The sequence below is a fragment of the Labrus mixtus genome, chromosome 17, assembly GCF_963584025.1.
Source record: "Labrus mixtus chromosome 17, fLabMix1.1, whole genome shotgun sequence".
Taxonomy (NCBI): Eukaryota; Metazoa; Chordata; class Actinopteri; order Labriformes; family Labridae; genus Labrus; species Labrus mixtus.
In genome coordinates, this window is record NC_083628.1 from 20,644,731 (window position 1) to 20,668,323 (window position 23,593).

The 23,593-nt window shown below is 39.9% G+C and overlaps 1 protein-coding gene across 2 annotated transcripts in view; it reads left to right on the forward strand.

The window, feature by feature from the left end:
* LOC132992603 (transcription factor 4-like) overlaps positions 1–23,593 on the forward strand; it is a 219,231-nt gene that overhangs the window by 112,631 nt on the left and 83,007 nt on the right. Inside the window, exons 1-3 of one of the 2 annotated variants that reach the window (XM_061062030.1) lie at positions 1,762–2,045; positions 5,088–5,214; positions 7,399–7,448. In XM_061062030.1, coding sequence (XP_060918013.1) covers positions 5,106–5,214; positions 7,399–7,448 — 159 coding nt within the window. In that variant the 5' untranslated portion in view covers positions 1,762–2,045; positions 5,088–5,105. Of the gene's footprint in view, positions 1–1,761; positions 2,046–5,087; positions 5,215–7,398; positions 7,449–23,593 lie in introns of those variants that run through there. The other variant, XM_061062028.1, reaches the window with a different exon arrangement.

Below are 23,593 nucleotides of genomic sequence, written 5' to 3' on the forward strand. Positions count from 1 at the left end.
GAGAACTTTAAGATTCCCTAGAGGATGTATCCTTGTGACTTTAGCGATTCCTTTGTTGTTCAATTAGTGCGACCAGCAGGATAACATTTTTGTTTTCAGACAAATGTGAGGACACAAAAAAATGCATTTCTTAAAAGTTTGGTTCAGATGTCACAGATCTCCAGAGGGAGTTTTCTTTGTTGATTCAATGGTTTAACTCAAACTTATCTCTCAGACCTTTGAAAACCTCATATGTCATCGAGGACTTTCATATCCACTGACCAGTTGCTTCTGGCTGTCTCAAGGTCAAAGTTCAATCTCAGGGTTGTCCGATCATTTCCGCGATCTGCCTCGTGTGTGTGTTTTTCAGCTGTCTCCCAGACTGCCTGTTTTTTTAGTTCAAACCTCAAAACAGCGAGAGAGTTGTCTTTTTGAGTCCTTGTGGTTTCCTATTGGTCTTAACATTTCTTTTAATGTCCTGTTGTTTCCAAATTGGTCTTACTGTTGTTAAATGTTGCAGTTTTTTTCTCATTTATGAGTGTGCTGCACTTTTAACTTTTGTTATTTTTCTCGCTTTGTCGATACATTTTGATTTGACGTGATTGGATCAGAGTTTGCATGACTTCATGGATACTTCATTCTGATGAATGACACGAGCCTTTGTTGCAAACTGGGGCTGTGGACTTTAAAAGATTTGAAGAGTTTACAGGCAGAGAGGACATAATTGTTTGCATTGCCTTATGGGAAATGTAGGATCCAGTGTTTTCAGAGCTTGACCTTTTAAGGAGGTCAACAGACGAGATAGCTCAGCTTTTGCTTTTCAAATCTGTCTCATTCAACCATGTAAACTTTATAAGAGCAGCACTCAAGAGTTAGGATACATATTTAACACCTCAATGTGACTCTCATTTGACTCTGTCCACACTCACAAGGTTGTAGTGGCAGAAAGTGTGGAATAAAGTGAAATTGACAGACATGTTGAGACAAGCAGGTAGAAAGAGACGCACAGAGAGAGAGTGAGAGAGAGTGAGAGAGAGCGACAGAGAGGGACAGACGGGTACTTTGTCTCTCCTCCAGCTCGTCTTGTTGCCACGGTGACCGGTCTGGCCTGTCCTGGCTCGATGCTCGGGTCCGAGAAGAAAAAAACAAAAACAAAGACAAGAACAGAAAAGAAGAAAAAAGCGCCACAATCAATGAGACCCTTTTTGTTTTAGTGGGAACCCCCTTTTACCCCTGATGACACACACACACACACACACACACACACACACACACACACACACACACACGGACAGAGGGACAGGATGACTGAATCGGAGTGTGATTGTGTGTGTGTGCCTTTGTGTCTGACTCCCTCTCCCTCTGTGTATGTGTGAGTGACTTTATTTAAGACAAGGGCCCTTTTGTTTTAAGCGGGAGAATGGCTGTGAGACCGAGGCTGGCCCTGTAATTGGCCTACTTAGGCCCTGTTTAGCATGAGAAAAGCCTGCCTTGGCCCGGCAGCGCCAAGCTAACTCTTGTTTTCAGGCCACAGAGAGGACGGACGCGCTGATCAGAATTCAGATTAGCCCCAAAAAACATCCAACCCCCCCCTCCAAACACACTCCTCCACCCTCTGCTTTAAATATGCAGCGCACTAATTACTTAACGAGAAAGCTGGGGGCGGGGGGGGGGGGGGGGGGGGGGGTGCACCCTTTAACGGAGTAGTGGTGGAGTCTATTTAAAGGGAGAGAAGTGGGGGGGGGGGGGTTGGGGGGGGAGCAGGTTCTTTTTCACCTCTTCTCTGCTCTCAAACTTTCTTAAAAGAAATCACCCTCTCCTCCATCTTTCCCTCTGTCCCTCCTTTATTCTCACATTCTCTCCTCGGCCCAGACGCCACTTGTTGCTGCCGAATCATTGAACTTAATTAGCGGGACAATGTGTGAGCGGTTTGCTAAGTTTTGAGTCGTAAACAAGAGTCACAGTTAGAGGAGGGAGAGGGGGAAAAAAGCAGCAAAGAGGAAAAGTTAGAGAAGGATGTGGAGCTGTGAGATGAACGAGTCCACGCTGAGCAGCATGAGGTGGAGGTAAATACCATCACAGAGACGCCTTCTTTTTGTGTCTAGATGTTAACAAATCCATCGGGTAGATATTTATTCATTAACTTGTCTTTTTGACTGTCAGGTTTTAGTGTTGCATCATGTGGGTGAGGAGGACATTGTCAAACCATTTGTTTTGTCTGAATTGGATCTTTTTGCTTAACTCTCTGGTAAATATGGATTTTTGATTTTGATCTCACATTTTGGCATCAAGTGTGCAATTTTAATCCGAAAATCAAGTGAAAAACTTGTTTTATTTTTTCATTTAATCCTGTGAAACACCTTGCTTAAACAGAAACAAATCCTATCCCATTGGTTCCTATAATATATTTAACTAGGACTGTCAAACAATGTATTACTGAAATCCACATTATTCTCTAAATTGTATTGGTTAATATCGATGGACTGCATTTTAATTGCATGTTTGAAGTTCCATGACTTTGTATTTAAAAAATTGTAAGGCTTTTATTTTGTTTTTTTAACTGCTTTTTCAACCTGCTTTTATTTTGAAAGAAAACATGGCACTTCCGTTAAATTGCAGGTTACAGCATAAACATTACTGCATAAAAAAGGAACCTGTGACATATTGAAAAGTAAATAAAAACAAGTAAAAGGAACGGTAAAAAAGTGGAAGTTTGATGTCATGAGGTGGATTTTACTTTTGACTCGTTCACTGAGCCGTCTGGGAGTTTTTCCTAGGAGTGAAATGAGACATTCAAAGACGCAGTGGAGTCGTTCTTGTGGCTACAGGGGGACGCGGCGGTGGCTCACTGATGGTGCGCATAAAGGGCAATTAATGCGATTGGCAGATGATGACTTCCATTTATTTTCTATTCTAACCTGCAATATACCCGGAATGAACACATGGACGTTATAATGCTACACAATGCCCTAACACATATATGAAAACACGCTTACTGTCGTTGCTTGTTGGTATATAATGGACTGTATGATGGGAGGGATTTTCTCATTGAACAATATGAACTGGCATTGTAACACTCCATCCATTACATTTTGGTTTCTCTACATTAAATGATGTATGTGTTTGCTTTTCGGGCATTTCTGTGTCAGGAGCCAATATTTGGAGCATCACAGAAATAATGAAAGGAGAATTACTGATATGAGGAGATGAAGACATGACTTCCACAATATACCATGCTACCCTCGGTGTCTCAGCTTCTTTTTATATTTTTATTTTTTTCTCAATAATTCTCAACATTCAAGCTTTCTGCCATCATCCAGCGTTTTAGTTTTCATTGACCTTCGACCTGCAATGGAAATCTTGACCGTCGACAGCATGTCAGACGTTCTCCAGATGTTCCAACTTTCCAATTCTGTTGACAGTTACTCTTGATAAATATATTCAGACATTCTTCTCTGACTATTTAACCGCTGGAGGCGACGTCGATTTTTTTATAAATACTTCTAATGCCGTCAGGGGATTTCTGAAATACTGTGTGTCCCCTCTATGTAAAAGTTTCACTACAGATGACGCTGCAGCCGTCACAGATACACCGACATGACGCTCGAGGCAGACGCTCAATCACAGATTTGAATGGAGTGTACTCCCGCCTTCAGCAGAACCTTGTTCCGGTGCTCGTTAACACAGAGGCCACACATACAGACCCATAACGTCCAGGATGTGCCACTGATTGAGTACTTTTAGTGACGACACCTGCAGAGCACACGGTGAAGTGCTTTGTGAGTCACAGGCATGACCATGCAGTAATCAGTTGTCAATAACTATATTTGACCCATCACTGTAGTTGACAGAGTTTCAAATAGGGCTGAATGATATCGGGAAAAAAAACTGACATTGCAATATTTTTTTCTTTCAGGGATATATTTTGTGATATTTTATTTTTTAGATAATAAGAAGAAATTATACCAGATAAATACAGAGCCTTTTTTGTACATCAATTACAATTGCAATCAAACAATTTTATAAATTCATAATTTTGGTCTTGGAGTCATTTTCTGATTTTAAATCTGAACCCCCTTTTCTTGTTTAATCACACACAAAGTGGACACGGACTCTGACACACATACAGAGTAGAAGGAGGACAGGTGAAAATACTCATTGCTTTATAAACTTTACAAATTCTATTGCTAATACGTCATCAACCAGTCCTAACAATGTTCAAAGTTACAGTCCTGTGATTGAAACTTCTGTTTGAACTAAAGCTCACCGTGTAGAGCTGCCTGTGACTCACAAAGCACTTCACCGTGTGCTCTGCAGGTGTCGTCACTAAAAGTACTCAATCAGTGGCACATCCTGGACGTTATGGGTCTGTATGTATGGCCTCTGTGTTAACGAGCACCGGCACAAGGTTCTGCTGAAGGCGGGAGTACACTCCATTCAAATCTGTGATTGAGCGTCTGCCTCGAGCGTCATGTCGGTGTATCTGTGACGGCTGCAGCGTCGCCTGTAGTGAAACATTTTTTACATATAGGGGACACACAGACTCTGCCTGCACCCTGGTCAGGTCTCAGACTACTCATGGTGATATCAGACAGACATGGAAATGAAAAAGGTGGTTTGCATCGAGCAGCACAAAAGTATCAGCCCGACGTGCTGTAGGTCACTTGACTGACATCGAACGTTCTGCGATGTGACTATTGCATTATTTTCATGGCTTAACTGAACATTTTGACGAGGGTCTTCATTCAAGTCTTTTTTCTCGACATAACAACTCTCTGAATTTAGTTTTGAATGTTTTTTAATACTTCGTAAGGTGAAATGAACAACCACACAATAAATATTAAATCTTAAATTTAAAATGTTTTTAAAAGAAGTTAGAAAACCTTTGTCCTGCTTGATTAAATTTCTATGAACTGCAATGCTCAGATTCTATTAAAATTTTCAGATGATATGAGTCACTTGTTTGACTTTTTACAAACACTCTTTGGTTACTGTCCTCACTGATGGTGGATGGTGAGTTCTTCAGAGCCCGAGAGTTAAACGTCTCATGATTAACAGTCACTCTCTCTCTCTCTCTCTCTCCTTTTGTCTCTGTGTCTCTCGACCAGTCTATACTGGGAGGTGAGATGGGAATGGGGAGTCCCGGCGCGGCATCGCCCACCAAACCAGCGGGTCAGTACTACCAGCACTACGGCGCCAACCCGAGGAGGAGAACGCTGCCTATGGACACCATGGGTGAGACACTGCTAACACACTCACAAAGACACACACACACACACACACACACACACACACACACACACACACACACACACACACACACACACACACACACACACACACAGGAACACGGTGACATTCACATTGTCAGAGCGGTCTAGACTTTCTCTCTATTTCATCAAACAATAAGAGTCCATCTTTCTGAACATTTTCAAGCCTTGGGAATGAGTCAGATCTATACCAAACACAAAAAGAGAGAATCATTTATAAGTTATAAACAAACAATAAATAACAAATATAGTAACAACAGTTTCCAGTTTAGAGGCTCAAACTTTCCTTTGTGGCCAAATCCAGCCATAAATGGATCTTCATCAAAGTGACTGTTCAGTTTATTTTGTTTTTTGAAGAAGATCGATCGAACGTTCTGATCAGCTAATGAAAGTATTGTTAAAAAAAATACAAAACTATTTAATGTCAAAACACAAAACAGCCTCCAAAATAAAAGTCATGTGGTGTAAAAATCCAATTTATTGCAGCGCCTTTTGTGATAGACGGAACAGGAGTTAATAAACTTAATAAGCAGACGAGTACAAAATACAATTATTCATCATTTAAAAAACTTCTGTCGACCCCACGAGCACATCAAGCTACGTCGTACAGAACCAACGTCTGTGTGTGTGTGTGTGTGTGTGTGTGTGTGTGTGTGTGTGTATGTGTGTGTGTTTAGGTGTGTGTGAGGTCAGAAGTGAAGGGCCTCTGTTGTGTCAAACTCCACATCTTTTATCCTTTTTTTTTTTTATTTGCCTTGATAACCGTTGCGATGTCATTGTAAGTCAGGCTCTCTGATCAGTGATGTCTTTAGGATAATTAAAGGTTGACTTTATTCACACAAAAAACTAGATTCTCCTCCAGCTGTAATCTGAATTTATGGAGAGATTTTAAAGTAAAATACCAAAACTTCAATCATCCTCAAACATGAGATTTGTTTGTCCTTTGCACAGCGATGGTTTAAATCTCAGCCTGTGACAGAGTGTCAGGTTTTAGGCCTCGATTTCATTTTAACATTCAGAATAGAAATGCCAAATTATAAAACAGCTAGAATAAAGCAGCAGATGAAATTAACGAATACGTTCTATGAATTGTATTTTATGTTTGATTTGTCACAGACTGCACAATAATAATGTACTAATGCTTCCTGCTGTGATCATGATGGATTAATGTGGGGTCTTTTACCTGCTCTTTTGTAAAGTGTCTTGAGATAACATTTGTTATGAATTTGGGCTAAACAAATAAAGATTGATTGACTGATTGAAGGCTAATTTTCGCCTTTGACCCCGTGCAGGGGTCACTCGAGATGTGCAGGTTACAGAGAGAAAAGGTTGTATGTGTCCAAACTGGAACTTTAATCCATCTGACCTTCATGAAACAACCTTACTTGAACTAACCCCGATCCTCGGCCGCTTGGGTTCTGCTAACACGGTTGTTATTACGTATATGTACAGAAGGCCAAGCTTTGTGTGTGTGTGTGTGTGTGTGTGTGTGTGTGTGTGTGTGTGTGTGTGTGTGACCGTCCTGTTTGTACGTGTGTGTGTGTTTGTAATGGGACTTTAAGAAAATACAAATACAGGGAAGTCTTTTAAAGTCAAGCACAATGGTGGCCGCGGTGTAGCCTTGGTAGCGTTAGCCTTGAGAGGACACAACCACACACGGACAAACACTCTCTAACAAAATCAAACACACGTACACACACACACATGAGACGGGTCTGGGCCAATTTCCAAAAAATGGCTCTTTCATTTTTCCATCAAAGTCTCACCTTCCTGGCTGATGGAGCGCTCCCTCGCTCTCCTTGAGAGGAACCCTGAAAAATAATATAAACGTGTCAAAAGCTGCCCTCCTTTTTATCAAACAGAAAGCAAGGGGGGGGGGGGGGTGGAGGGGGAATCAACCCAGCGCTTTTTGTGTCCTGTCTTTTAATTTTCTGCATCTTTTTGTGTGCTGCTTGTTTGCACTGAAAGCTTTCTTTGTGAACGTATCGACGGCGGTGGGAAACGTGGCCTCGCTCGTTCCTCGGCGGGGCGATCGATTAAATTCAAACAAATCAAACCAGCAGCTCCTTTTAAGAGAAATAAAAGCCTCTTGGCCTGGTAAACCCTCATGTATTGTTTTGTCTCTTTTTTGTCTCTCTCTCTCTTTCAGAGGTTCACACAAAAAAAGTGCGGAAGGTCCCTCCCGGCTTGCCGTCCTCAGTAAGTGATAACATTCCCTTTTTTCTCTTATTACTGCTTCCAGTGTGTGTGTGTGTGTGTGTGTGTGTGTGTGTGTGTGTGTGTGTGTGTGTGTGTGTGTCACAGGAGTAAAAAAAGGCTGCTGATGCTTCTGCACGTTTGGATTCGCTGAGCTGGTTTTAAGTTGTAAAAAAAAAAGAATGTGCACACGTTGCCAGGTTGGGTTAATTTTTGTTGAGGTGCTGCTGACGGAGACGAGCCGGACAAAAAACAGCTGTCGGCTTTTTGTTGTCAGTTTGTGTTTTTCGGGGAATGAACTGGAAGAATTTCACGCCATGATAATGAATCTGTAATTCAAAAAGACATTTATTGTTCTTATACTGAGCAGAAATGCAGAAGAAGAATAAACGCTGTTCTTTTTTTTTTTTTTTTAAATGATTGAAAGAACACATCATCCAATTTGTCCTAAAATCCCACGCTGGTGTTTAGTTTGAAGCGTTTGGTTATCAGTGGATTCATTCATTCGTTCATTTTGAAGCATTTTGGGTTCAAACTGTGTGACGACATCCTCCAGTTGTCTGCTCTGTTTTTTTTAATTTTTTTGAAGCAGGTTTTGAAGGACAAAAGTCGTGACAGACGTGAAGTTGTAGAAGGAAAAAGAAAGCCGCACTTGCTGCCAGGGTTTTTGTGAATTTCAATGAGATGAAGGTGAAGCTGCTGTTTGAGCCGCGGCGAACACAAACAGCTGTCCGGCTTCTCCTTTGGTTTCAGGAAATCAGCTGAAAGAGTTTGAATGCAGAACAAATAACTCAACATTACAAAAAAAAACCAAAGAGACACTTCTTGATAGAAAATAGAACAAAGTGAAGAAATGACTTGTCCACATGTATTTTGTGTGTCATTCCCAATGTGTCGTTTAAGGATCCCCTATGTGAGCATGTTGGAATATCAGTACAATAAATCAGAGTTTTAAAACAATAGTCGGAGTGGAAGATCTCGAGCTCATCAGATTTATTTCAGATTTTGACTTTGAGCTGTTTTACATGTGGAGAGGTTTTTTTCCCCCCGTGGCTGACCTCATTAATCGCCTGTTAACGACGGCTGAATGTTCGCCGTGTCAGACGCCTCTTTGGCTCGGCGGGAGTCCGCCTTTCTGTGGCCTCGGCCCGCTTTGTCCCCCGCTTCCTCCTCTCCTTCCTGCTCCTCTCAGTGTCTGTCGGAGAGGAAGGGGGGAAGGGGGGGGAGTGGGCAAAGGGTGGAGAGAGGAAGGAGGCGAAAGGGCAACAAGGAGAGGAAAGAAGGGAGGAGGCCGAGGTTTCTTTTATTAGCATGATGATGTTTTTCTATTCTTTGTGAGTGAATGAGACAAAAACATGATGATAGAGAATAGAGGCTGCTGCTTTATTGAAACATTAAATACAAGTTTATTTTATATTTATTGGATAGTCTCCTAGAGCTGTAACATTACTTAGTAAATAAAACATTAAATTCATTGTTGATATTCTCGTACGTTGTGAAAGCAGACATTAAATCGCTCTCTGCAAAGCCACCAGACTCCATCAACATAAACGTATTTTACCTCACAGAACTCAGTTCTTACTTTTCTTCCACTGAAGTTATATTTGTTGTTATAACGTGTGACCTAAATGATGTCTTGGATATGAACTTTTTCAACACGACAGAAAAAGAAAAAAGCCCAAAAAATGAAACAATCGATGCAGATATAAACCTCGACCTCCTGTGTTCCTGGAGGTTTCATTTCTGATGTTGTCAGTGGAGTCTGGTGGTTGTAAAGATGACAGTTCAAGCTTTCCTTAACTAACAGGTGTCTTTCAGGTGACATCTTTTAGGTCATGTTGTCCTACATTAAGAATAATAATCTGACTTTAATTAGACTTTAATTACGTTGATCGGGGTTACACTGCAGCACTTTACAGCCCTCATGTAGCTGCCTCCACAGCAAGTACTGAGCATTTTGAACCTGCTTTAAAACACCTTTAAGCACATCACTAGCGCTATATTATATTTCTAGGAGATGTGGTGTGTTCCTTTCCTTTGACAAAACCGGATGCATGATGGACCAAAAATGAGTACAACCAGAGCTTTCTTGACATTGAGGTTCACGGTCATTTGTTATTCTGTTGCTGCTTTCACACTTGCACAAAATTCCTGAAAATGTCCTGACATTTTTCGGGGTGAGCTGCATGTGTGAACGCAAACAAAAAGCTGTCATTTTTCAGTCGGACTTCATCCGCAATTTGTCCCTCCAGCCCACGAGTATATTATCTGTATTCGCTGATATGTTCTTCTCCGCTCTTTTGTTGATAAAGTGATTGGGTCGAACTTCATGTAGCACTGATAAAAAGGCAAAAAATGATTCATTATATTGTCGGACTCTTTTGCTTTGTCCACCACTTGCGCGTCGTTCTTTTTACGACATGTCTTCAGATCCAAAAAACCCAAATTCTATCCAGATTTTTTTCCTGTCAGACCCTTCACTAGTAAATTTTCCGTGTTCACCAGTATGTCCTTCTCTGCTCTTTTGTTGATATTATGAATGTGTCAAACTATGCATCACATTTGTAGAAAGGCAGAAATTCTTATTATGTTGCAGACTCTGCAGCTTTGTCCGCCATTCTGGGTCGTTTATTTGTACGTCATGTCCTGCCTCTGATGATAATTGTAATCACCTTCTATGTGTTTAACATGAATGCAGAGTCTGTTTCTAGAGGATGAATCACTGAATCACGACTTGACTTTGACTTCAGGTTCATTTAATCACATATATACAGTTTGTTTGTGCAGCCCACCTTGAGGTGAGCTCTGTGATGTGCAGGATTAACCTTGTGTTGACAGTCACATGAACCTGGTTTTGGATCTCTTCACATCTGAGCCTCTGTGTTTCCTCCTCTGTGATGTGAGTGATCACCGCCTGCTCACTGTCGCTCACATCAAGAGGACGAGGAGCGAGGAGGCGACCACGCTGCCTGTGACGGAGAGAGCTTTGTTCAACTGCAGGAAAAATCCCAGATTTATGGCAGAAGCTTCAGATTTACCAGAGAGAATAAAGTGTCTTAAATATTTAGATCTCTTTGAAATAACTTCAGCCCAGGCTCTTTAAAGTCACCACTTAGTTTCAGGGTTGACTCCTTGTTTTGGGATAATTGCTGGCAGGTGTTCATTTTCATAATCCCCTCCTGTTAAGGTTCAGTTTAAATATTCTAATCGCTGAATGTTGCTTAAGACTAAAGTATTAAACTTTTTAAATGCTGAATGTCTGACAGAACAGAATTTAATGTTTTATTACACACTTAGTGATTGTTGGGTATCTAGCTTAGCATAGGCTAGCAGCTAACTGAATAAGAGTTTTAATATTGTAGTAAGACACGGCATGAATCCAATCATTTGTTTGTGTGGTTTTTCATGTAAAGTGTGTTCGTAAGTACAGACATCTCATCAGAGATTGTAAGATGTTGAGAGTGACTCAATGACTCCGTCAGCTGCTTGTTTCAGACTCCCATCAGTCCCGTGAACATCTTTCTTTAAGTTTTTCTGTTTGTTTTTTAAGCCCCAGCATTCTGCTGTCTGGTCAGAGTTTCCCGCTCGTCTCTGAAATACTCTCTCTCTCTCTTTCTCTCTCGCTCGCTCGATGGTCCGGCCTCCAAAGCGGCTGCCAGCAGCGGCGTCGACGAGGCTGTTTTTTCACTGCAGCTGACAGAGCTGTTTGTCTGTCTGTCGGCGTCTTTTATGCACTAAATGTATCTCTTTAAGAGCTCGATGTAAGCACTTCTCTTTTGTTGATTCTAAAGCTGTTAGAAAATACACAGTTTAGATACATATAGTGATTTTTCTGATGTCTTCTTCTATTTGTTCTGTTCTATTTGTGTAATTTTAACATCAGTTAAGGCTGTTTATTTATTTTTTTAATAATATTATTTTAAAATACGATTCATTTGATTTTCTGAGGGATCAAATCGTGCATTTAATTTAAAAAACAAAATTACTGGATGATAAACTTGGTTGTGGATTTTTCTCTTTTTTTAAGACCGTTTTAGAAAATGTTAAATCTGAGTTTAGTTTATGCACAATATATTTCCTATTCATACCCTGATGTACATTTTCTGACATATTGTTTCTCACTTTTCTACAGTTTTTTTCTCTCTTATTTCTTACTTTGATTTAAGAAATTAATATTTACTCTCATAAATAAGGCTGATACCACACTGATAATTGAACAGGTCCTGCTAACTATAACAATCACTACATTAATATAGTATAAACACATTTTTATCATGATAAATGAATACATAGAAGTCCCTCGATAATGCCTTGACTTGTAGATATTTTGATATAATTCATTTTATTTGCCTTAGAGGTTTGTTTCCAGATTTATTCCTAAATCATCCGTAGTATTAAATTGTTTGCCTCTGTCTGTATTATGAAGAATTGATTTGTTTGCAGTGAAGTGAGATTATATTTAAAAACACATAATGTGAGTATTGATGTTAAAAATGTTGGACAGAATAGAAAAGCTGTTAAACCTCACAGCGTCACATTTCAACCTGATGTTAATGACGTGACTGGGATTGTCATTTCTGTAATAATTTGACTGATTTTTGACAAAGAGTAAAAAAACAGATAAAAGTAATAGAAGACAAAGATGTTGAGAAAAGGAAATATAGAAGTTTATTGTTTTGAGCTGTCTTTGAAACATCGATGGTGACCTGCTGGATGATTGACAGATTACTGCAGAGATAGTTTTACACCGAGTGTTACTGCAGACATGATAAAACACACACATAGATACAGACTCTCTCTCTCTCTCTCTCTCTCTCTCTCTCTCTCTCTCTCTCTCTCTCTCTCTCTCTCTCTCTGTCTGCCCGGCATGCACCTGCTCGTTGGACTACAATCCCAGCTCCAGAGATGAATGTCTGTAATGTAAGCGTGTGTGTGTGAGGGGTTCTATGGCAACACACCGAGGCCAAAATCTCTCGAGGGACGAGCTGTGGCTGAACAGCGTGCACACTCATTGGTACGTTCAAACATGCTAGGACCCCAAACTGTAAACCTAAGGCTATCTTAATACAAAGCTCACAGCTACTTGTTCAATGAGACAGTTATGCACACTTGAAGAGATACGCTGACGACCCTCAATCCAAGGTCCTCGTCCTGTGCAAAGATGAGGTTTGAATGAGTCATAAGCTGTCGATAATAGCAGAAAAAAATGTGGATCTTCAAAGTTAGTTACAGAAAAGTATCTTTGTGTCCTTACTAAGCTTTCTGTTGAAGCTGTCTTCAGCTTTGCAGCGACCAAACACCAACCATAAATCTTAATTTCCCACCAGGACGGAGCTAGCTACTTGGTTTGGCTAAATGAGCGGTGTTAGCTTCGTTGAAATTTAAAGATCTTCTATAACGCTCATTTCCAGCTCGAAAAATGTATTCTGAGATTCTATTAGATAAAGCTTTGCACGGTTGACACAACAAACACACCCTAATTCGTTTTGTCTTTCCCTTGAGTTCAGCAGTTTTTGCTCCTCTCTCTTTAAAAAGCCTGAGCTTGCTTCGTTTTTTCACATTAAACTCATTATTTGAAACTTTGGCCATGGTAATATTAACATCAAACATTGTTATGTACATGACAGAAAAATAAAAAGATAGGTCCCCCTTTAGACCGCGCTTTTGCATTAATATTGAATAAGATTTAGTCCCCAGTGTTTTCACAGTGTAATGTTAATTTATCTGACAAATATATCTCAATAAATCAGTTTCTGGATACATAAAAAAAAACTGTTATTTCCTTAATGTAAAACGTTTTCAATGTCCGATGACTCATCCTGCTCTCCGAGGCTTTTTACAAATTTTCATCCAAATTAGAAAGTTTTGTCGAAGCTAACGATCCAATCAAATTCATCCCAATGTTATGTCCTGCCTTCTGATTGGCTCTATTCTATTTCAGTTGGTAATACGTCATGGCATGACAATAGAGACTCTCAATGTTTTGTTTCATGGGGACTTTAAATGGACGTAACAGCTGCTTGGGAGTGAAGCCAAAATATTTAGAGCTCCCCCTGCTGACAGGATACAGTACAAGTAATTAACCCCGCCTCCTCTATGTTAACAAATGGGACATTGGTCAATCTATAAAATCTAAATGTATCACGTCAGATACATTTTTCTCAAGCCCAGTAATGTTAGTTTTTATCGAACCACTTTGTGTCGATTTCCTCTTTTTTTCTTTCTAGTTTCTTTTTAATCCTTTGATGCTCTGAAACATTGAAAACTTTTATGATTTACAGAATTGACATGTTGACAAATTTGGCTCCTGCAGCGCTGAATGCACTGAATTTGCCGAGAATGTGAGTAAAATTAGTAAGGAAAACTAACACAACTTCCATAACGATGAGTGTCTGCTTCGAACTGTGGACTGGACTCCCACCTGAGCTCCCACCTTTTTGTCGGAAAGTTAAATGTGTGTTTTTGTTAGTGGAAGTAGTGTGACGTCAATACCTCGGCTCTTACAGGTGATCTCTTCTGCTCGGACTCTGGTTGCAAATTTCACAATTTGTCACGGGGATGTTCTGGCTTCATCCTGTTGAATCAAAAGAGGCAGAGGCATGCTGTCCATTTGTATATATATAGTCTAAGCATTGGGCAGAAATAGCAACCAGACTGTTACCAAAACATGCGTACAACCGATTCTGTCTCATGTTTTTAAAGATCGATTATAGCAAAAATAGTCACTCCTGAAAATGTCTTTGAATGTCTTCATTGTAAATTTATAGTGTATCAAATATTTAGTATGCTATACACTTTGTGTGAATGTGCTCTCTGTTGTCATGTTCAGGGACACAAACGTCCTGACTCCTAACAAACTCAGTTAACCCTTCAATGATTGACTAACTTGTGCAAATAGTATAAAAGATAAAAAGGTCTCCATAAATGAGAGTACACAAAGATATATACCATTTACTCTTTATTTTGCGCTGAGCATCAGCTAGGAAGAAGCACTTGACGCTTTAGCTGATGACATCATTGCCAGAAAGAAGTGAAATTTAAGTTATGAATGAGAGTTTATTGGTAATAAGCAGCTCAATATAAAAAGTCATTTTCTTCTTTTTTGAGTTTGTTGACTGATCGTTTCAGACCTCTTAAAAAAAAAGGAATAGTGTGAGCTTGATTTCCCTAAATGAAGTCATGCCTCCTCTGCAGAATTTGAAGAGATTGTAAGCACCGTTTTAGTCCTTAAACTCTGAACCGCATGCTTTTCATCCTCTTCTTTGCTTTTCTGACGACTTGAGATCTCTAAACAAAAGGGGGTATGGACACGCTCTCCTGGATCCTCGTTGCTTTTGCATGTCTTCAGATGAATTTAGAAAGAAATCAAGTGTCATTTTAGAGAGTTTAACGGTGTGTTTGTGTTTGTTCTGTTGCTGCCCTCACACATGCTCCTTACTGTACACACATCATTTAAGGCAAAAATGTCGTCTTTCTTCTCCTTTTCACATCCACTGCAGTCGATGGCTTCTTTTTTTTAATGAATTCATTCCCCCCCTCCTCCTCCTCCTCCTCCTCATCCTTGTCGTCTCCCCGCGCTGCAAGTTTGTTATTGTTGTTTGTCAAATTTAGTTTGCTGAGTTGATGATTTACTTTGAGAAACAATTAAACGTCACTTGAGAGGAGAGCGTGGGATGTCTTTGTAATCAAAAGGAAATTAGGCATCAGTTGCTAACATTAGCAGGTTGCAGAGTGCCGTCTCGCTGCTGTTTCTCTTTGTTGGTGTTCCGAGTTAAACAGCCTCTCTGTTTTTTTTTTTCCTTTAGATATCATTGTTTTAGTTAATTTGTTGTTCATGCTGATAGAGTCTCCTGCTCGTCCTCAGAGCTTTGCTAATGCTGACTGAATATCAACAAAACACACACACACACACACAGATGTACTATAGATCAACAATATCCCCAAAATGGCTGTAATGGAGCCACAAAAATGTAGCCATTAAAGGGAATAGAAATAAAATGATACATGTGTCAACATTTGTGTACTTAATGTTCCGATTTAGTCTTTTCTCTGTTTCTACACACACAACCACACACACACACACACACACACACACACACACACACACACACACACACACACACACACACACACGTAGACACACACTCGGCCCAGCCATTAGGCTAGCATCTGATTGATTTCAGCCAATGAGGGTTAACACGTCGAGATGTTACAAATAAAAGAATTGTGAAGCAGCAGAAGAAGAGATTTATTTAATATCTTTATATATTGGCATAGAAGACAAACTTGAGATTGTTCATTTCACAAATGTAGATCATGGAGATGATTTATGAAAGCTTATGGATCTTTTTGGTTGTTGTGATATCACATGGAATATCTGGTAAGCCAGAGTTTGCATTTTGTTGTCTTTAAGATGAAGACGATTCAGACCTGAGGAGGTTGGACTTGAGCTGCAACGATCCATCAGTTAATCACCAAACAGATCAAAGATATTCTAAAAAATACAAACCATTAAAAATATTTCAGTAATTTCAGGAACAAAAATGCAAATCATTCACTTGTTCCAACTTCTTACTTTTCAATAATTCCTACTTCTCTTTGTTTTAATTTGATGTTAAAGGAGTTTATTGTGTTTTTTTAATTGTTATTATGACAAAAGAAGAAGTGTGAGGGTTCCACTTTGAGCTCAGTCTTTATTGGTTAAAATTCTGTGAAGCATTTTTTGTCACTTTCAGACTCAAAACTAAATCATGAAATATTTGTGTATATCAGTTATACAATTAATTCTTGTAGTTTCAGCTTTATAATGGGCAAATTGAACCTCTAAATTCTCATTGAATTACACAAGAATCCATATAGATACAATTTTTAAAAAAAATCAAGCAACTTGAAATTTAAAATTACATTTTACAATTTTATTACATTTTTCAAATTTGTAAGTAGCTTTTTATTTATTTGTAACTTCAAGTACAAACTTGTAAAGTAAACATAAAGCCTTTAAAGATTTTTTTTAATGAGACGGTCTTCTCAGTTTAATTCTTTCAAAGTAAAGTTGATTCATAAATACATTTTTGAAGATGAAACTGATTTGTAAAAATGTTCTGTTTGTCACATAATCTCCAAAAGTGTACACCTTCATGTGTCTGTCTGAAATCTGACATTATGATCCATCAGTCATTCATCCTTTAGAATTAGACAATAGGAGAGTGAGTCACTGAGTTAAAGTTACCAACTTTGCTTTAAAAAAATTCTAACAAAGTTTTTTTTCTGCATCTTTAATTCAGAATTTCAGCATCTGTTTCTGTTCAGTCACTTTGCGAGGACACAAACACACCAGGAGAGATAATCAAACATTTTATTCTCTAAACATGATGTCACATCTTAAAGTATTGATCATCTCTGAAACACACACAAAGCATTCAAGTCTCTATGAGATGAGAAACCACACAATCACTTTTCTTTTTACCTGAAGATCATCATTAAGTTTTCTAGTTTTAAGAGGATCCAGAGTGTAAAGAGTCCCCGTCTCCCTTTGAAAACAAACCTTCATCTCCTTTGATATTACTCTTTAAAAGAAGGAATCCTCGGATGTCACTTTTATTTAATCTTTAAATTAATAAAAAAAATAAAAAAACACAAGTAAAGCGTAATCTCTTCAAAACCCTGAACCGATTAAATCCTCAGTGCGGTCTGACCGGGTCGATCTGCTCTCCTCTCTGGCTATTTCCTGCCCCCTCTTTCTCGCTCTCTGTCCCTCTCTCTCTTTCTCTCTCTCTCTCTCTCCCTGTCCTCGGCTCAGATGTGGTTTTGTTTAAAGTCGACAGCGTTAATTAAATTAAGCCAGGTCTTGCAGAAGGCACAGTAGGAGAGCCGGCGGTCCCCGGTGGGGCCGCGGGTGGAGGAAGGACGGGGGAGTGGGTTGAGGGGAGGGAGAGTGGTGTGATGGGGGGAAGCAGTTTGGTGAGCCATACTGCCCCCTGCAGGCGGCCCCAGGTACCACACAGGATCCAGAGACCCTCGGTGTCACCAGCACTGCAGGCTCTGTAAAGTGTTGTTGTGGAGAGTCTGATTGACATGTGTGTTCTGTTGTGTTTAAGTTATTCACCAAAAATCCACATTTCTTCATCTAGTTATCATAAATATAACTATAGGCTCGTCTACTGAGTATAATATTCCCTCTTATTAAAATATTAGACAGTAACGTTCAAGGCCGTCCATAAAAGTTGTAATTATAGAAGTGAGATGTTTGCTGTGTTGTTTGTGATTGCTGGAAGTTTTGTCTCTTACAATCAAAAAATGCAACCATGCATTATGTCACCATGTACATAGTTTATGATTAATAATATAAAAATATTTAAATGAAGTGTCCTCCTTTGATCGTCATCAGAAAAGAAGACGTATAGTGGTCGTGCTGTTATCCCCCCCCCCCCCCCCCCCCCCCACACACACACACACACACACACACACACACACACACACACACACACACACACACACACACACACACAGGGAAAGTTGTAATGAGGAAATACAAGATATTCAAATGATAAATAGAAGACTATTTTTCTTTTTGCTGTCAAATCTCTATAATCCAAAATTCAATCATTTGATGCATTTGAGGAAAATACAAGCGAGAGAAATCAAAATAAATAAATAAACATCATGTCCACTCTGTCAGTTTTGTCTCACTGTCAAACTGCCTGCAGGTTTTCTGCGACAACAATCTGAAAAACATAAAAACACACGTCGACCTCACCTCCTCCTGTGTGAAGTGTTGCTGAACATGAAGTGTGTGTTTGCGTGTGCTAGCATGCTGCTCAAATTAGCCGTGTTGTACCGGGCCTTGGCAGAGGATGAGATGAGAAAGAGCCTACGGGGAGGGAGGGCCGAGAGAGGGAGGGAGAGAGAGAGAGAGAGAGGGAGCTCGGTATGTTGAATGGGGATTGTATCATTAATGAACAATCAAATATAACTATTATAATCTTAATTACATAGCCTGACAGATGATGCTACAGTATCGTGTAGCATCATCTGTGCAGTATTGCTTGGTGGGGAAAGTTTGTCCTGTATAAATGCTGTTGGTAATGTAAACTGCAGGTCACCATGGAGACGATGCTTCATGCTGCAGGTGTCAAGTGAAACTAGCATACTGGTAACAATGTGTTGAACTGGCTGTTAACACCAGAGGGGGATTTCAACTGCACCTTTGGTTAGCGCACACGTACAAATGAATAATGCACTCTGAGGTGTTTGGATATTAAACAATAACGTGGCCTGAGGCAGTCTTGTACAGGGGTTCCCCAACTTTTCAGCTCACGACCCAAAAAATGGAAGATGCCAGAGAGTGCCAGCTGTGGCTCATTGGTAGAGTCGGGGGTTCAATCCCTGCAGAAACATGTCCGGTGTGTCCTTGAGCAGGACACTAAACCCTGAATTGCTCTCGCTGCTTCGTTGGTGGTTTATGAATGTGTACAAATGGGATTAGTTACTTCTGATTATCACTTTACACAGCAGCCTCTACCACCAGTGTGTGAATGTGTAGATGTGACTTGCGGGGTAAAAGCTCTTTGAGTAGTCAGAAGACTAGAAAAGCCCTATAAGCTCAAGTCCATTAACCATTTACTATGAGGCTCTCTGGTATAAAATAATGTTCAGAGAAAAAGGGGAGACTTGAGATTTTCCCTTTTCCTGCAGCAGCTTGAGTGTTTATCCTAAAGAAACTCACAGCGCAGCTTTAGCCAGGAATGACCTCATGGTTAAACTGTGACACACACACACATACATACAACACATACCGACAGCTGTGTGTTCAGTTATGTTGTGCGGATGCTTCCATGACTCGTTCCACTTCAAAATGCTGCAGAAATGCCTGAAACGATCTGCCTGCCCTCTTCACTCAGTGCAGTTTAATTTTGAACTGCCAGCAATGCACTTATCTGTGTTTAAAATGTTACTATTAAAACGGTTGGTTAGTGTGTCTATGTGCATGTGTGTTGCATGAATTTGTGTAAGCTATTTGCTTGGCTCTCAGCCCCGAAATGTCCCACGCTGGTGCACCGGGCCGCCATTTTGTGTCAGATGGGAAACTGACTAATTGAATTACAAGGTAGGCAGATCCGTTTATTGTCTGTCGTTTGAGCACAAAATAGAACTTTAGAGAGACTCCTTAACACAACATTTGGTCCACACAACGGGCAAATGCAGCAGAAAGAAATCTCAAAGCAAAGGTTACTTAATGAATGTTTCTCTTGAGGATGTTTATTGATTCAATTTAAATCAAAGGTCCACATTCCAACTCACTTCACTGATATGTTGATGTAGGAACACATCTCAGCAAAAGTCAAACTCACTAATGCTGATTGTCTGTTCTTAGTTTCTAAATTAATTCCAAACATGTATTCCATTGAGCAACTTTTCCACGTTTATTTTCCAGTTAATCTAGTGATAAAAAGCTGATGGTTAAATGTGCTTTAAGGCAGAGGTAGTTTTGTGAAGGCTACTTGATGAGTTTCTCTGGTATCTTTACCCTTCTTTCCCTTTTTATCCTCTTCTAAGTGTCTTAAATTGTGCTTGTGCTGTGGCTTTATGCTAGCATCCACACAAATGTTATGCTAGCTGTCATTCTCTGCTAACTTGTTTTAGACTTTGGTTAGTAAAGACATGTAGCCTCCACGGTTCTTCTCTTGCTGCTAGTGCAGCGACAAATATTATGCTAGCATTTGTGCTCTGATCAATTTTGACCAATATCATTGTAGCCTCAAAAGTGTGACGCTAGCTTCCTTTTGTGCGTTGATGAATGGTATTTAAGTATGGTTAGTGTGGCCATACAAATGTTAAATAAGCTTTTATGCACTAGTTACTGATATGATTGTGGTTTGAGTGACAAACATAGCAGTCTCTGTAAACAGGGTGTGAATGTGTAGGTGTGACCTGCGGTGCTAAAGCGTTTTGATTAGTGAGAAGACTAAAAAAATGCTAAAAGCGCAATCCATTTACCATTTACAAGCTGATGCCCCTTAGGTATACAGTATTGTTTGGGGTTCCCCTGTTTGTTGTGGCTGAATTGTTGATATCTTAGTCCTTTACTGTTGTTACGCTAGCTTTCAGTTAATGGTGCAACACTGGCTAACTGTTGACCATGTTCGCTGTCAGAGCGAGCTGGGAGACGAGTCTGCGGCACTTGCCAGGTTGGTTAGTTGAAAAGAGTTTGCTTCCACATTTGCCTCAGTGCTCAAAGGTTTTTGTCAATGAAATGACCTCAGAGTGAAGATGTACACTGCCTTTTTGTCCTTGTGAGGACATTTGGCTTCTACAAAGACAAGACCTCTCTCTCCCTCAACCCCTTCACACAGGAACACACACACACACACACACACACACACACACACACACACACACACACACACACACACACACACACACACACACACACACACACACACACACACATGAATGCCTGCTGCAGATGTGAATGTTCCCTTGTGCATTCCTGAGTCCAAATATTTGGCTGCAGTAACAGGCAGCAGAGAGCAGCACTCTGATTTGCTCCAAGGCTACGATGAATATCACATGTTATCACACATACTGACACACGCACACACACAAAAATCTGCCTGTATTTGTGGTGATAAAATGTTTTTAAGGTGCTCATAATAATTTGTCCTTTATTAATAAAGGATGATGTGTTCAATTTGACTTTAAATGCACCAAAATGTCTTGACTCAATCCTGCTTTTGTCACATTTTCCTATTAGTACCCTTTTTTGTGTTGATGTATTTTTTAATTTTGATCATTTTTCATCCTAATAAGCTTTTAAATCTTTTGGAAAAAATGACATATCATAAAAGAATGCAACATCTAGAAGTGTTTGAAGAACGCTTCCCGCTGACAGCTAATTAATGTCTGATTTAAACTTGTCAAAACCGTTTTCTCAAGGAAAATTAATTTATGACAAAATAAAAGTTGTGAGAGATATTTATCAGTTTATCTTGCAGTTTTTAAGCTTTTGCAACAAACTCTGCTGAGGTTTAGGAACGTGTCCAAAGATTGTGACCTGCATCTCTGTGCATGTTAGTCAACAGCCACTCTTAATGCATTTGAGGGGCTTTACCATAAAAAAAAACATTATCATGCTGTTTATGCATCCTTTAAAATATGGAATCACACATTTACATGTATTTATTAATGAATAAAAAACAACCCACTCCTTACAAGAGTGAAACCAGAGATGAAAAAGTACACGCAATTTGGGTCAGAGGTAAAAAAGAAAAGAGGAATACTAAAAAATCAACGTCGAAAAAAATGATTGAAACAAAATTAAACCAGGTACAAAGATAAAAAAAAATAAACGCAACAAAGAAGTACAGAAAGAAAGAAAAAAGGCTTTAAGTTCAATAAAACAACAGGTTGTTTTCTCTAATGAGAGCACTGGCTTCAACAAAGCCTGCGTCTCAGTGATCTGAATATCAGCCTCCTAACACACACACATGAAACACACACACCCTGTTGTGTCGCTGTAGCGCATGCTGCTGCTGCTGGTGCGGATTAGCTTCATCTTTAATCATTGTTTTCATTCTGAGCACGCTCTGTGTAAAGTATACCTGAACACAAAGCGCTGAGCGGGCCTTTCTCTCAGCAGCAGTTTGAACTGAGCGCTGAATGAGACGCACGGCAGGTCTCAAACCAAAACAGGTCCAAGAGACACTGATCTCAGGTTTAAGTGTTGAACTGGTAGATAGAGGGTATGCTTTGACGTAACTCGTCGACTGGACCACGCCTCCTCAGTCAGACTGAGTGTCAAAACATTCTACTTACTGGAGACAGCTGTGTCCAGTAAGAAGGAAAGAACGAAAACGGGAGTTAAACAGATGAAGATCTACTCAAATTAAAGATATTTGAACTGGAAAAAGTTCCCTGAAGACACAGTGGACCAGAGTAAGAGCTCTTTGCTACTCACTAGTAACTGCAGTAACTCCAGCCAACTGTGATGTCACATTCAAACCCTCTAAAGGCTGCAAGTTTTGGCTAAAGTTTATCTTTGTAAAAATATTCATATTTAGCTTAATATTGGTGACACTGATGTCCTTGCAGTTTTTACGTGAAACCAAGAGTCTGAATCCTTGTTAGGATCTGGTACAATGATTGTCAGAGTCAGAATAAGGGGGCTGCACAAGGTTGTGTTGCGGCTCAAGCATTTAGGATTTCAGTGTCTTGCTCAAAGGCAGCTGGATAGTTATCATGATGTGATCTGGCACTTCCTCAGCAACCACTCCCTATTTCTACATTTGATCCCTACTGGGCCTTCTACAGGTGACCCTGCGTTTCCAAATCCATGACCCTAGAGACTGAGCTTCTGCCCCTGGTTGTAAGGATGGATGGATGGATGGTTGGATAGATGGATGGATGGATGGATGGATGGATGGATGGATGGATGGTTGGATGGATGGATGGATGGATGGATGGATGGATGGATGTCGGGTTAGGGTTAGATTTTTTAAGTCAAAGATATAGCATTGATGCTAACTTTAAAGCCAGCCTTTAAAAGTAACTTCTCTAATTTCTTTTTAAGATAATTTCACATCGTTAAGGTGGAATGGCAAAGGTTGATTACAATAAACAAGTTGTCAACAGTCAAGCTCCTCCTTCATTCTCAAAAACAGGAAGTTGAAGTCGGATGTTTTTTTCCGGTTAACCCCCTGTCGTAGCGCTTCCCTCCAATTTGTTGAATTTCTCAAAATGTTCCGTTTGTACGGCTGAAAGGAAAATCACAGAAAAATCACCATAAGGGCTGCTTTGCATTTTTAATTAAGAAACTAACATATGAATATATTTGCATATTATTGAGTTGCAGATTAAATCATGCATACATAATTAGCGTGCAGCAGCGCTCGTTCGTTCCTCTCTCTCTCTCTCTCTCTCTCTCTCTCTCTCTCTCTCTCTCTCTCTGCACTGTGCTTACTGTTTTTTTCGGCAAGCTGTGGTTCTGATGGATGCCAGGCACACACACACACACACACACACCCTCTCCAAACACTTTTGCTGTTTTGTGTGTATGTGTGTGTTTGGGGATGCGCGTGTGTTTGTGTGTCTCTCAGTTTGTTTTTTGTTTTTTTTTGGAGGAAAATTAGCTTCTGATTTTCTCCGTCAGA